Raw genomic sequence first — 13709 nt, forward strand, 5'->3', positions numbered from 1 at the left:
GATAAAGTTTAAGCTGTTTTCTATAATGGTACTAAAGGGGGGAATCTGCATTCCATCTTAGATCTTATTTAGGGGAAAATGTAAATCAGCTTCTTACTGAGCTTATATCCTGCAAAGCCATGACTATGCAAAAGCTGAAAAGTTATCATTATTCGGGCTGCCCCTTTGATCTAAGGTCTGACCAGCACTGTCCCCTTCGTCTGGCAGGCAAGATCTGGCCAGAAATATCTGAACTTTTTGTTGTCAAGCTTACTGAAATGAGCTGTTCTTACTGCTGAAAGCCTTTCATTTTACAAATGAAACAGAATGGTAAAAACAAGCTGCTTTAGAGTTTCTTCTACAAGGATCTAAGTTTGCTTCTTTCTCCCAAATGAAATTAGTCAATGAAAAAAGTTGCTGGTGTGGATGCTCTACGAAAAAGTAGGCTGGAACCTCTGAAGAGTTGCCCCTGGAGAATGGAGAGGAAAATGTTATAGAAAGACCCATTGCAACTTCTTGCTGATCAACCAAGAACTGCAATAATCACAGAGACAGAGAGACCACAATACCTGGCAGCGAATTTCAGGCTCAGCAGGCATAGGAATATATATGTGTAAAAAAATATGTGGCGGGGTGGGACAAAAGTTGTAACTTTTTGAATATTGATGAAAGAAAGCAGATATAATGCTATTATGGGATGATGTCAGCCAGAGAAATGAAATTGCCTAGAGACTCAATTCACATGGAATACCCATTTATTTTCAGTGGCAAGCCCTGGAGGTCCCCCCCCCCCCCATTTTAGTGTCTTAGTGTCTGATCTGTTTCTTCTCTATTCCTAGTAGGATTTCAAATGAAAGCTTCCCAAAGCCTCCATGAGGGCAAAATAATTCTCCACACTAGCTATTTAGAAGCTTTTAAAACACTCTTTATTATCCTTTTAGGTAGCACTATGATAAGACATTAAGCGAACATAATTCAGTGACAAGGAATCAAAAACTCTTTGGTTCTGAACAGTGGTTTTTAAAAGGTTTTACAGAAACTCAATTTTTAAAAATATATTGCTTTTTTGTTACTAGAGTTGGAGCACTAGAATGAGAGACTTCTCAAATGTACCATAATGCTTTTCTTTTTGTAGATTTATACTGAATATAAAATCAGTTTCAAGTTCTTGCTATGTCTGATGAATAGAAAACCTTGGACACTGATTGAGATACATTGTTAAAGTTTATTTTAAAATGTGTCATTTTTTGGTTTTTTTTTGAACAGATATACTGTATCAATAAATGATTACAACTCTCAAGGAATAGAGAAGAATATCCTTCAACATGCAATGGATATGATTAACTTAGTTACTGACTAACCTATAATGTGATATAGTTCTATAGGTTTTATTCTACACCGCAATGACATAGGCAACACAAAATCTGTTTTCACTTGCGAAAATCTGTCCAGGATTACTAGACATGAAAATGAAACACTGTTCCTTCCAACGAACAACCTTAATTCTCAAATATTTCTGCTTGTATAAACTTTTGAGAGGAAACAAGAATGAAATCTTATTGCATGGAGAACGCTATCACGACACATAAAAAAATGGTAGACTGACGCCTCTATTTAGGCACAATATATAATTAGGGTATGTGTAAGCAAATGATTTGGGGGGGGGGAGAAAAGAATGAGCAGAATTCAAAGCTGCAAGAATCAAGTTGTCATTTAATAATATGTTCTGAAGATGTAATTCTTTTTTTTTTTAAAGTTAATAAAGGTATAGAGTGTTCCTGCTTGCACTTCTCAATACATGCTGAAAAACACTATTGAACTGACAATATAAACATTATAGAAAATAAAACATAAAAACAAATAATGATGTGATGGTTGGGATTAAAATAAAACTAGAGATATATATAATTAGAAAAATGCAACTAATAGTCTCAAGTGTATAAAAGTATAAGGAGAGAAGGCAAACAGGAACCAATTAATATGTAAAAAGTTATAAAAATATTTTGATGCACAGGTAAGTTAAAACAAGAGTCTTGATTTTCAATAAAAGAAGCAAAGCAAAATTTAAAACTGGATCCCTATCTTTTTTTGCCAGATTTCTAGTTGTGCCTCTTAGCTATACATGTCTAGGGAATCCCTACTTAATATAACACATATAAAGAACCCATGTATTCTTTCACTGAGAAAAGACTCAAGGACCTTTTAAAGATTAAAGGAAGAAAATGTAAAAATAAAAGTTGAGGGAAGGCAATCTTTTTCACAGTAAACAAGAGGACCATTTTATCTGCTGCTTGATTTTATGTGCTTGTAATTCAGAATAAGATAAGGAATAGTAAAAGAAAGAAAGAAAGAAAGAAAGAAAGAAAGAAAGAAAGAAAGAAAGAAAGAAAGAAAGAAAGAAAGAAAGAAAGAAAGAAAGAAAGAAAGACAGAAGGAATTATTTACATGGGCCAGTATCCACTTCAGAGAAAGAATGATGCTCACCTGAGCACTAAGGTGTCTCCAACAATGAATCCAAGAAGAAAACACAGGGGCATATGGAGGGAGCCCAGCAAGTAACCTACATAGCAAAGAAAGCTGTCACAAAGGAGAACATACACATGACCCAGTACTGAGACAGAGAAAATATAAAGTAAGGCGTATGTGGCAACAGGTATGTTTGCTGCAGAAGAAAGCATGTTTTTGCCTTAGAAAGAACCTGGTTTGTGCTTTTCCTAACATAAGATGTTTCTACAATCTGCTAGATTTGCTCATTTTCTGGATTAGGCAGAAATTTCAATTTTTCAAATCTCAGTCTGTTATTTTATAATTTGACTCGTGCTGGATACAGTTGTCAATTATTATATGCTGACCAAAGTTTGATATTGACTAATTTTAACACGGACCTAAAATACTAAGTATTTTACATTGATCTGAAGCAGGCAGATTTATATCATGTAATTTTGAAATGTTATAGCTGGTTTTATAAGGCCTGTAAATTCCCTTTCTATTAATTTTTCCTCTTTCTCTTTTCTTCTTTTTATTCTTCCCTTATCTTTTTTCTGACTGCACTTCTAAAATAAATTATAAAAAAAAAAGGAAGTTATCTGCAAAATATATTACTTGTGCATTCTGTAGCTAGATTTTGCACAAATTGATAGGATAAGAAATTCTTCATCAAGTTTTCTGTCATTTGATAACTGACAATGTTTATAAATTTGAAATATACTTGCAAAGAAAGTCTATATGCTTTATGGTTATTAAACTAAAAATGCATATAGTTGACAAAAATAATGTTTTCCCCAAACACAAACCAGACACATATACAACCAGTTATTTTCTTCCTTCACTGATTCCAAATTTATCCGTATAATATAAAGTCTGTTCTCTCTCTTTAGTTCTTTTTTCTTTCTTGACAAAGAAGACAGGAAAGTAGTGCTGGTTTTCTTTATTCAAACAAGACTTAAAATCTTTTATCTGCCCATTAAATTTTCACTGGAGAGATTAAGCTGTATTTGCTGGATGGAAGGGTGGGGATTAATATTACGTACCCACAGTTGTTCACTGCCATGAGATCACCCACAAGAAGAAAAGGGTATGTCAACATGCTCACGGCAATCTGTAACAAAGAAATATCTGAGGCATTCCTTCTATTCTTCATTGTTAAGCAAAACACACACACACACACACACACACACACACACACACATGAGGTAGAAGAAGGCTTTGTACAGAAGAAATTGGGAAGGACCAGCTATAAACTATTTTTACCAGAATTGGGTTACATATTAATGCAGAAATATACATATAACCAACTCAGCAGACCACAGAAACAATTGTAAATTTAAAAAAGCCTGCACTTAAAGAGTTATCAATACTTAGTATCGCAGCTACACTTTTCTGTTGATATCTACATCTGGAAATATATCTTCAGTTCCCATTAATTGCAGCACAAAGATTTCTCGCTAACTGTTCTGAAAAGAGGCTATCATGATGTTGCTTTTGTCTTATTCCCAGCCAACTGAGATGGAAACTGATATTGCCTTTAGTTATTCCAGGGTTAGTGTTTTCCATCTTTTTATATAAAGCCTGCCATGCAAATGATCACTGATATCTCATTTATGATGTGATTTATGACGCAGGCAGAGCTGGGATCTGCCATCTCCAGACTGCTAGGCCTTGTAAGGGTAAGGAGAGAAGCATGCGTGGGGAGCTGACTCTTTTTCTACCAGAACTCCAATTACATGGAGCTGCTCCCCATTTGCTGGCTCAGCAATGGTACCTGATATCAAGACTAACAGGGCTGGATAAGGTAGCAGGGGAGTGGGACAGAAGTCAATTTCTCCATTGTCATATCTCCAATCACATGGAACTGAACCATCCAACCAGAGGCCTGAAAGGAAAAGGCTCGACCTCCTGTAACCATTTGTGTTTGATGGGGTTTTCTGAGGTTGCTGAACTCACACAGATCAAAAGGTTTTCAAGCTGCCTCAAAAGAGCTCAACACAATGGTGTTTTTTTTTACATATTACAATTATCAATTGATGAGGTATTTGTAATGTCTCACATCTAAACCTTCATCTGTGTGATCAACCTGTTTTCCTCTCTCTCTCTTTCCCAATATCTCATTTTGTATTATACGTGTATCAAGTCACTCAACCATCTGATGAAGTGAACTACAGCTCACAAAAGCTTATGCCTTTTAATAAAATTTGTTAGTTGGAAAAGTGCTGCCAAGACTTCTGTTTCCCCCCCAATTCAGAGAATGGGGCTGGAAACTGCACTCCCAAGATATTAGGAAGAGAGGAGCGACAGGAGCAATGGATCAGGAACATACAGCTATACACATTTCAAAAGGCACAAATCTTACATACCCCCATCACAAACTTAGTGTAGCTCCGAATGACAGAAGCTTGGTTGAACTGTAAGAAAAAACAACAATAATCCAAATCCAAGGTATCTTGGAGTCCATGGCAACACACATGTTAAATGAACACAGGAAAACACTTGACAATAAATGCTAGGGAATGTGCAAAGATCATGGCAGAAGCCTTAGCACAATAGCAACCTCATCAGTAACTGACTCTCAGAAGGAATGGCATCATTTCAGGCTCATAAGAGGTGAAAAAAACCAATGCAGCTATAATTTTATTAGGGAAAAAGTTAAGAGATCAATTAGAAGAAGACCCTACTTGAGTATAATAAAATTTAGTCATTTAATATTTGAATCTTATCAATATCTAGAAGTACCAAATTTTATTATTAGTTAGTTTCAATGTGAAATAGATTTTGTTTTTTCTTAGACTTAGTTTACTTCCTGTAAAAAAACAACAACAGTAAGTGAATATGGGAAAGCTGCCAGCATTAAAAAAAAAGAATGGCCAAAAGGAAATGACTGTTGTACAATAATACTCAAGCTAGTGAAATTATGATTTCTTCCAATCCAGTTTCTTGTTCGATATCATCATGAATTATTTATTAGATTTATATCCCTTTCTCCCAGGCTTGGATGGAAGTGTACATGTTGATGTCTATTTATCCTCACAACCATCACACATATGAGGTGGATTGGACTGAGGATGTATGACTGGTTCAAAATGAATTTTCATGGCTGAGGTATGAACATGCACCTTAGCTGGGAGCAGCCTGAGGTCTTACTCACTACAGCACACTGCATCTTTGGGGGAAAAAATTTGGAGCCCAATAAGATTAGGAAAGTTATCACTCACATTGTCATCCACAGCATAAGTGTTGATAAAATGAGCCAGAAGGTTGCAACACCACAGAAAAATAAGGTCACCTAGGACATGGGGAACTAAACCTCTGAGGGAAAAGAAAAGAATAAGAGGAAATATTAAATAAAAATATTCTTAAATTAGCCTCATACTATTTGGAGAACAATAATAGTAAAGTCTTAAAGATTATACACATGAAATTTGTATTTGGAATACAAAGAAAAAAACAAACTAGAGAGAGCTTAGGGACTAAATCAAGGCATGTAGTAAGAAAATGAAAGATACAAGATCTTAGAACTTCATAAATGCTCTAATGCACATTGAGGAAAGAAAAGAAAGAATGAACCCCAGGCCAAATGTTAATGCACAGAGACAAAGAAATCTGATAGACAACAACATGCCTTGGAAAACTAATCATAACTATGAATGTACTAATTAATTCAGCAATAGTAAATAACTTAGCGCATGCAGAAAGCAATGAGGATGAGTTAGAGCTATTTAGTATCATATCTATAGGATACTAATTATGTATGTGCCTATATTTAACTGCAACAGAAACATTTTATTAACCCAACCATCCAAGAGTCCATACTTTTTGAAAGCCATATTCTTGCTACAGCCTACCCTATTTTCTAATTAACTGCTAATACTAGTACGTACACTTTAGATAATAATAATAATAATAATAATAATAATAATAATAATAATAATAATAATAATAGTAAAGTTGGAAGGGACCTTGAAGGTCATCTAGTCCAACCCCCTGCTCAGGCAGGAAACCCTATACCATTTCAAACAAATGGCTGTCCAGTCTCTTCTTAAAAACTTCCAGTGTTGGAGCATTCACCGCTTCTGGAGGCAGGTTGTTCCACTGGTTAATTGTTCTNGATTAGTTTCCACCCGTTGCTTCTTGTCCTGCCTCCAGGCGCTTTGGAAAATAGCTTGACTCCCTCTTCTTTATGGCAACCCCTGAGATATTGGAACACTGCTATCATGTCCCCCCTCGTCCTTCTCTTCATTAAACTAGACATACCCAATTCCAGCAGCCGTTCCTTATATGCTTTAGCCTCCAGTCCCCTAATCATCCCCTTTGTTACCCCTTTGCTGGCTACTCTGTGCCAGGCAGGATACAGTGGATGAAAAGACCCTTTTTCATATTGCATTCTGCCAATGTAAAAACTCACTAGCTATGAGATAGATTATTATCTTCTTTATGCCTTTCATCTTTCCAGAAAAAAATTCCTGGAAATTAGCTTCCAGGTATGCAAACTGTTTGCAGGTTAAAATGCCCTAGTTTTTATGGAATATACAGCATATTACCATTTAGGTTGGCATGTTCCTGAGTATTTATATTCTCTCAAAAGACTTTCCAACAGTGATAATGTGATAGGAAATGAATAGAAGGGGAATTATTAAGGAAGTGAACAATAGCAATGTCATCTTTTAATACTGTAATTCCTTATAAATTAAATATCTAATATTTGTCTTGGTTCTAGATACTATTTTGCTCTGGTTTCATTTGATTATTGGAAGAAAGCTACCAGTGTACTATTTAAAAGTTGCTCATTTCTGTTTGCAAGATTTTGGAAGTGGTTTGTATTGCCTCCTTCCAAGAACTGAGAGAGAGCGATTAGCCCAAGGCCACCCAACTGGCTTTGTGCCTTAAGCTCTACAACAGTGTTTCTCAACCGTGACCATTTTAAGGCATGTGGACTTCAACTCCCAGAATTCCACAGCCAGCAATGCTGGCTGTGGAATTCTGAGAGTTGAAGTCCACATGCCTTAAAATGGTCAAGGTTGAGAAACACTGCTCTACAACAACCCGGATCTCTCACTTCATTTATTGTATTATATAATATTTTAAAAATTTTCTGTTGTTAGAGAAAGGATTGGGGCCATTTAGAAAATTTAAAGTAGAATCTCTTAAGAGTTTTTTTTTAGAATCTTAAGAAAAAGCCAATCATATGAGATGCAAATCTTAACAGGTGATCAGAAAATGTATAGTTTGACCGTATTCCTAATTTATACAGTGATGTCTATTTTCTAATTCAAAAAATCTTTACCGATTTATACGATATATCATTAAGTAAAAAAGTTAAATTTAGCACTGATTAAAATGTAACTGCAGAAACAGATTAATAATCTCCCAGTTTGAATCAGTCCTAATAATTCATTGCGCTTGAACAGGTTTTGCAATTCTTCAAAAATATATCCAGGAACTTAATGAAGGGGAAAGTCCCAAGTCCAATTATTTTATGAGAGATCGTTATTTTTATGTGAAACCTGAATTGTGACTGACCATGAGAAACAAGAAATTGTCAAGTATTATCTCTTTCTCTCTTTTATATAATGCCAAAAGGTATTAGCACATGTAATACACTTTTAATAAACAATTCTGAACTTTGAACTGAATTATAACAGTTAAGGAAAGCTGATTGTTCTGAACAAGAGCTGATTCTTCTCAGTGGTGTGAGACATGATCCTCAACAACAACACAGCAAGTTACTTAAGTTACAGCAAGACTTACTTACACAAAGAATCCCAAGAGTCCTTCTTCTTTCCAAATTGTCTTGACTGAGCTAATAATATTGCTGTTGACAAAGGAAAACCATTAGATCTGGGTCAAAGTGCTCTCTTACACCTCTTCAGCCTAAGTAAGTTACCGCATTGCTGCCAGTATTCTTTAACAACAGGAAAAGAAACATATATATTTCTTAGAAATAATTATTGATATTGATCAAATATTTTTATTACTACTAGCCAGTGCAATACTATAAATCTCCTTGTTATTATTCTCAGATTGAGCTATAAAATCTTAAGAAGATCTCACCTGTACTTCACTTCTCGTCCTACAAACTGGACCATACAGCGCATAGATATTACTTCAGAAGAAAAAAACAAGAGATATGAATATAGAAGTAGTTCACTTACATATCTTTATACTGAGAAAATATCCCAAAATTGACTGATTCATAATAGCAAAAGGAGTTTCAACTGTAATACTCTACAGGTCTCTGGAATTCAGAATTGTCTTCCCACAGAGATCTATCAGATGATTATTGGGAACTTAAAACAATTATCTGCAAAAGTAGTAACAACGCCTTGTATTCCCAGAGACCTGGAATTCAGAGCCTTACTTCTTTTGATATTAAAAATATAATATTTATAAATACGAAGATGACTCTGAATTTAAGGATAGTTTACCACAGGAAAAATAGATAGCAACAAAACATATACCAACAGACAAAAATCCTGTGAAATGCCTACATTTTTCAACAAATTTTAACAAGTTATTATAGTATTGTCTGTAAAGCAGGACACCTGATTATAAAATCGGTAAGTTTCCCAGCTGCATATAAAACCATTACACACTCAAACTCCTTTCACACACATGCCTACAAACTCACACACCTCCTTGCTTCCAGTAAAAACAGCAAAACAGAAGGGATATGAAGAAGAAGGGAAGGGGAATAGCACCAGGAAGGTGGAAGTTAAGTGGACAGAGAAGGGAAGAAGAGAAGGCAAAGTTTTAAAAACAAATATATCAGGCAAAAAAGACCTTTTTGTAAGCTCAGACTAATCTTCAAGGCATGTAAACTTTTTGAAAAAAAAAATCTAGTTATTTGTATGTTCTGCCAATTCCTTTGTTTTCAGTTCTACTCAATTACAGCTGATTAGTGTGGTGGGGTAGGGTGTCATCTTATGAGGTAACTATGGTAATATATGGACAAGATAACCAAAGGTGTGCAAAACCTTCTCAGGGCAAAAGATTCTGATGCCAAAACACCTCATGTGGACTTCATCAGATGTGATCCCACTTCAGGATAGACCCTTCTGAATGAAAAGGAGAGGTAGTCTAAATCCATTTCATGTCCAAATAATTTATGCTGAGGTTGAATACAATGTTTCAACTGTCCATGACAGATAACCACTGATTTAGCTCAGAATCAACTGAAAATTGGTCATAGTAAAGTGAGAAAATGTGCAAATACTTATGTAAATAAAATAAATTTTAATTAATTTTTTTATAATTTTATAGGGAAAAGACCACAAAATGAATGTTTAAATGGAGATGGGACTTGACAAGAGCAGATTCCATAACTCACCATGAAGTGGATGAGAAATAATTCGGGATACACATTGCATCGTCATCTCATGGCAAGTCTGATAAAATATGAAAATAGAGCACTTTTTTTACCTTAAGCAAATCATCTCACAACCAGTACACCATAATGAGAAACTTGTTATTTTAATTATCTTAGTTTCTTATTTGAAAAAAATATTTGCTGGATAACACGGAATATAGTAATATACTTTCTCTGCTACTCTAAGTCATTCTCTATGTCTTATGCTATTGCTCTAAAGGACTGTCATATATTGTATATTATTCAGATACATAGTCCTTGAGTTATGATGGTAACCAGGACCTGAATGTACATTGCTAATCAATATGGTCATAAAGCTTGATGTCATGTGGCGCTTAGTGCCAAGTTGCTTTGAAACTGCAATCCCAGCACTCCCTTTTGCCAAATTCCACCGATCATTAGTGGAGGACCCATCCCACTCCAAGCCATTCCTGGCTTGGTCGCTCCCAGCACTGAGCCTCTGTTTTTCCAAGATAAGGGAGTGCCTACCTTTCAACCCCCTTCAACTGTCCATTATGCCCTTTTGGCCACCCTGCACCCTGCCTACTGGGATGGTAAATAGTTCCATAACTGCACGGCTCAGGAGTTTCTTGGCACAACATGACTCTAGGGCTGCAAGAAGTCTCTAGAGCTGCAATGCAGTGCAAAGCTGTGGTTGCCCCAGCTCAGGCCAGCAGCACAATGCAAAGCTATCGCTGTCCAGGAAGCCCCAGCTGCTCCTGCCTGGCTCAGCCCCAGCTGCCCCAGAAAATCCCTACCCAGTCCCAGCTGGCCTTGGCTTTCTGCACTCAGAGTGCTACTCTGCACTCCACCACCCAGGTGTCCTTTGCCATTGTCTTGTTTTCACTGCTGATGCAGTATGCCTGGCCCGGCCCTTTGTGAGGCAGGTAATGGCCGCATAAGCCTTCTTCTCCAGGTTTCACACAAGGAAATGGCTGCACATGACTTTATGCAGACAGCAGCAGCCTGGGAGTGCTTGGATTAGCAGCAGGAGTAGCAAGGCAGAGGTTAGCACAGAGCACAGAGTGGCTGGGGCTGCTGAATACAGGGGGCCAAAAGGCTGAACATGGGAGGGGGGAAACAAGTGGGTGGGGGGAGTTGAAGCATCCCCTTAGTGCAGTGGTTCTCAACCTGTGGGTCGGGACCCCATTTGGGGTCGATCGACCATTTCATGGGGGTCGCCAAGCAAGGCTGTCCGCCATTTTTTTTGTCCGCCATTTTTTCCCCTTTTCCGGCGGGTGGCTTATCTCCCTTGGGCTGGGCCAGCTGGTGGTCGGCCTGCTCCGTCTCTGCCGCTTGCCAGCTACGCCTCGGCCGGCGCAGGGGGCGGAACCACGCATGCGCAGCGCTCCCGGGCAGGGAAAGTCCTCGACTTACGACCGGTTTAGTCCTCGACTTACGACCGGTTTAGTCCTCGACTTACGACCGGTTTAGTCCTCGACTTATGACCGGTTGGGGTCATGGCATTAAAAAGGTTGAGAACCACTGCCTTAGCGGGAAGTGCAAATGAGGGAATGAACTGCCAAGTGCCTGAATTTTGATCACATGCTAGGAAGAGCATTGCAATGGCCGTAACCTTGGGGACTGAGCATAAGTACTATTTATTCAGCACTGTAAGTTTGAATGGTCATTGAATGAATGATCATAACTTCAGGACTACCTGTAAAAAGAGGCCGCAAAGATGACAAAGAGAACCCCAAAGTACCCAGGCAGCAAACATATGATGGGGTAAGTTGAAAGAGAAAAAAGGAATCAAACCATATTAAGTTTGAGAAATATTTCAGTTTTGATCTGTGCATTACAGGAACATTTTAAAGTGTTAGTTCATTTTTAAACTTCCTGAATGCTAAAAGATTGGTCCCACTTTTAGTAATCTCAAGGTTACATCTATTAAAAATAATTAGAGGAAAACATATTAGCATTTTTAGTATTTAGCATTAGAATAGTTTAGTAAGAGAAATCTTAGCATCCTTAATTTTACACTATTTACATAATCTTTCCCACCTTATAAAGTTCTGAGAATTTTTTTCAAATTAGGCTTAATCACACTGGAAAAGAGAAGATTTGGGGATATAATATTCATATTGAACTTCTTAAATTATTTGTTAAAATATATAGTCTTTCCAAATAAAAAAATATTTAAGCAATGAGAATTTGCTTTAAAGTTTCACCTCTTTTGTCACTTTCCTGAGAGATGTTTTCATATCATCTTTATTGGAAACATGCTCCAGATCTTCTAGAGGGAAGGCCTGAGGTATAAAAGAGAAAGTAAACCAATACTCAAGAGACCTGGTTATGATAAATATATAGTATTTGACGTATGACATCTTTCTAACAGTGATACTCTCAAGACTTGAGGAGAGGAGAAGTTATCACATCTGTACCTTATTTCTCCTCCAAAGTATTGGAACCTATGTGGGGATGATTATTTTACTGTACCTGAATTTTGTTGAAACCAGTACCAGGACTAAGATAATCCAAAATACAGAAAGTCCTCACTTATGACCACAATTATGACTGGAATCTCAGATGTTGAGGGAAGCAGAGAAACCTACATGACGTTCAGAGACTACAATCCAGGCTCTCCCAGTTGCAGTTGTTAAACAATCACACTGGTTGTTAAGCAGACAGACTAAAAGAGTTGCCTACCAAAGAAGGATCTTTCTGCAGCCCATTGCAGTATTTTCCCTCCCTTCCATGCAAGTAATGGAACTAGTGTGTGGGCTGCAGAAAAAAAAAACTTAAATCCCAAAGATCCAAGCTTCAATTCTGTTGTCACCACAGGATTTCCTCTCCCCTCCAAGCATCCTTTCTGAGGCCATTGCACTTTCAAGCTTTTCTTAAATGACCAGTTGTAAGTCGAGGATTACCTGTAGTATGGAGTGAGGACTTTAACCAAGAGAATCATTCAACTTTGCTTTCCTTCCTTCTCGAGTCATACCATTCTACATTAACAGAGTGGTGGAAACATAGGTTTCTGCCTGTTCTGAAAATGTTCAACTCAAAAACATGCTGATGCTTCTTGCTCATGAATCACAGCATGGACAAGCCTACACCTTGGTTGAAGAAAGATGGAAGAATTTATCTCCTAAGCAATGCGCAGAATGGAGGGATACAATAATCTGCAGTTGAATGAGACAGTACTGAAGTTTTGGAGCTTTGCAAGTAGGTGTGGATGGTGGCCAAATTGTCTTGGCAAGAGACAGACTAATCCACAGGTGTCAAACTTGCCATATCACGTGATGTGTCATGACATATCACGACTTTTTTTGCATTGCCAGAGCTGGGGTGGGCGCGGCCTCTGTATGATGCAACCAGCCCGCGGGCCGGCAGTTTGACACCCCTGGACTAATCCATCTCCCATTCTTAATTAGGATGTGTCATTAAAGATTCAAAAAGTGAAATTAGCAATCCCACTGTGAAAGACAGGCCAAGGATTGTCAAACTAACAGACCTTCACAGGAAATAAAAGATCATTAAGAAAGGACTAGCACTTTATTATTCTTCTAGACCCGCTCCAGTCGGGCTTCAGGCCGGGATACAGCACGGAAACAGCATTGGTCACGTTGGTAAATGATCTCTGGAGGGCCCGGGACAGGGGTTATTCCTCTGTCCTTGTTCTTTTGGACCTCTCGGCGGCTTTTGATACCGTAGACCACGGCATCATGCTGTGACGGTTGAGTGGGTTGGGAGTGGGAGGCACTGTTATGCGGTGGTTCTCCTCCTTCCTCACCGACCGTACGCAGTCTGTATTGGCAGGGGGACAGAGGTCGACCCCAAGGCCCCTCACTTGCGGGGTCCCACAAGGGTCGGTCCTCTCTCCCCTTTTGTTCAATATTTATGTGAAGCCGCTGGGAGAGATCATCCGTGG

The 13709-nt window shown here is 37.8% G+C and overlaps 1 protein-coding gene across 1 annotated transcript in view; it reads right to left on the bottom strand.

Moving 5' to 3' along the window:
• Positions 1 to 248: 248 nt before the first annotated feature.
• MTCH1 (mitochondrial carrier 1) overlaps positions 249 to 13709 on the bottom strand; it is a 17935-nt gene continuing 4474 nt past the window's right edge. The window contains exons 5-13 of the mRNA XM_015812597.2: positions 12010 to 12087; positions 9800 to 9857; positions 8524 to 8575; positions 8225 to 8284; positions 5688 to 5781; positions 4833 to 4880; positions 3510 to 3577; positions 2464 to 2539; positions 249 to 448 (exon numbers count right to left, since the gene is read on the bottom strand). Of these exons, the coding sequence (XP_015668083.2) occupies positions 377 to 448; positions 2464 to 2539; positions 3510 to 3577; positions 4833 to 4880; positions 5688 to 5781; positions 8225 to 8284; positions 8524 to 8575; positions 9800 to 9857; positions 12010 to 12087 (606 nt within the window). The 3' untranslated portion in view covers positions 249 to 376. The remainder of the gene's footprint in view (positions 449 to 2463; positions 2540 to 3509; positions 3578 to 4832; positions 4881 to 5687; positions 5782 to 8224; positions 8285 to 8523; positions 8576 to 9799; positions 9858 to 12009; positions 12088 to 13709) is intronic.

The sequence above is a fragment of the Protobothrops mucrosquamatus genome, unplaced genomic scaffold, assembly GCF_001527695.2.
Source record: "Protobothrops mucrosquamatus isolate PMUCROS unplaced genomic scaffold, P.Mucros_1.0 scaffold100, whole genome shotgun sequence".
NCBI lineage: Eukaryota > Metazoa > Chordata > Lepidosauria > Squamata > Viperidae > Protobothrops > Protobothrops mucrosquamatus.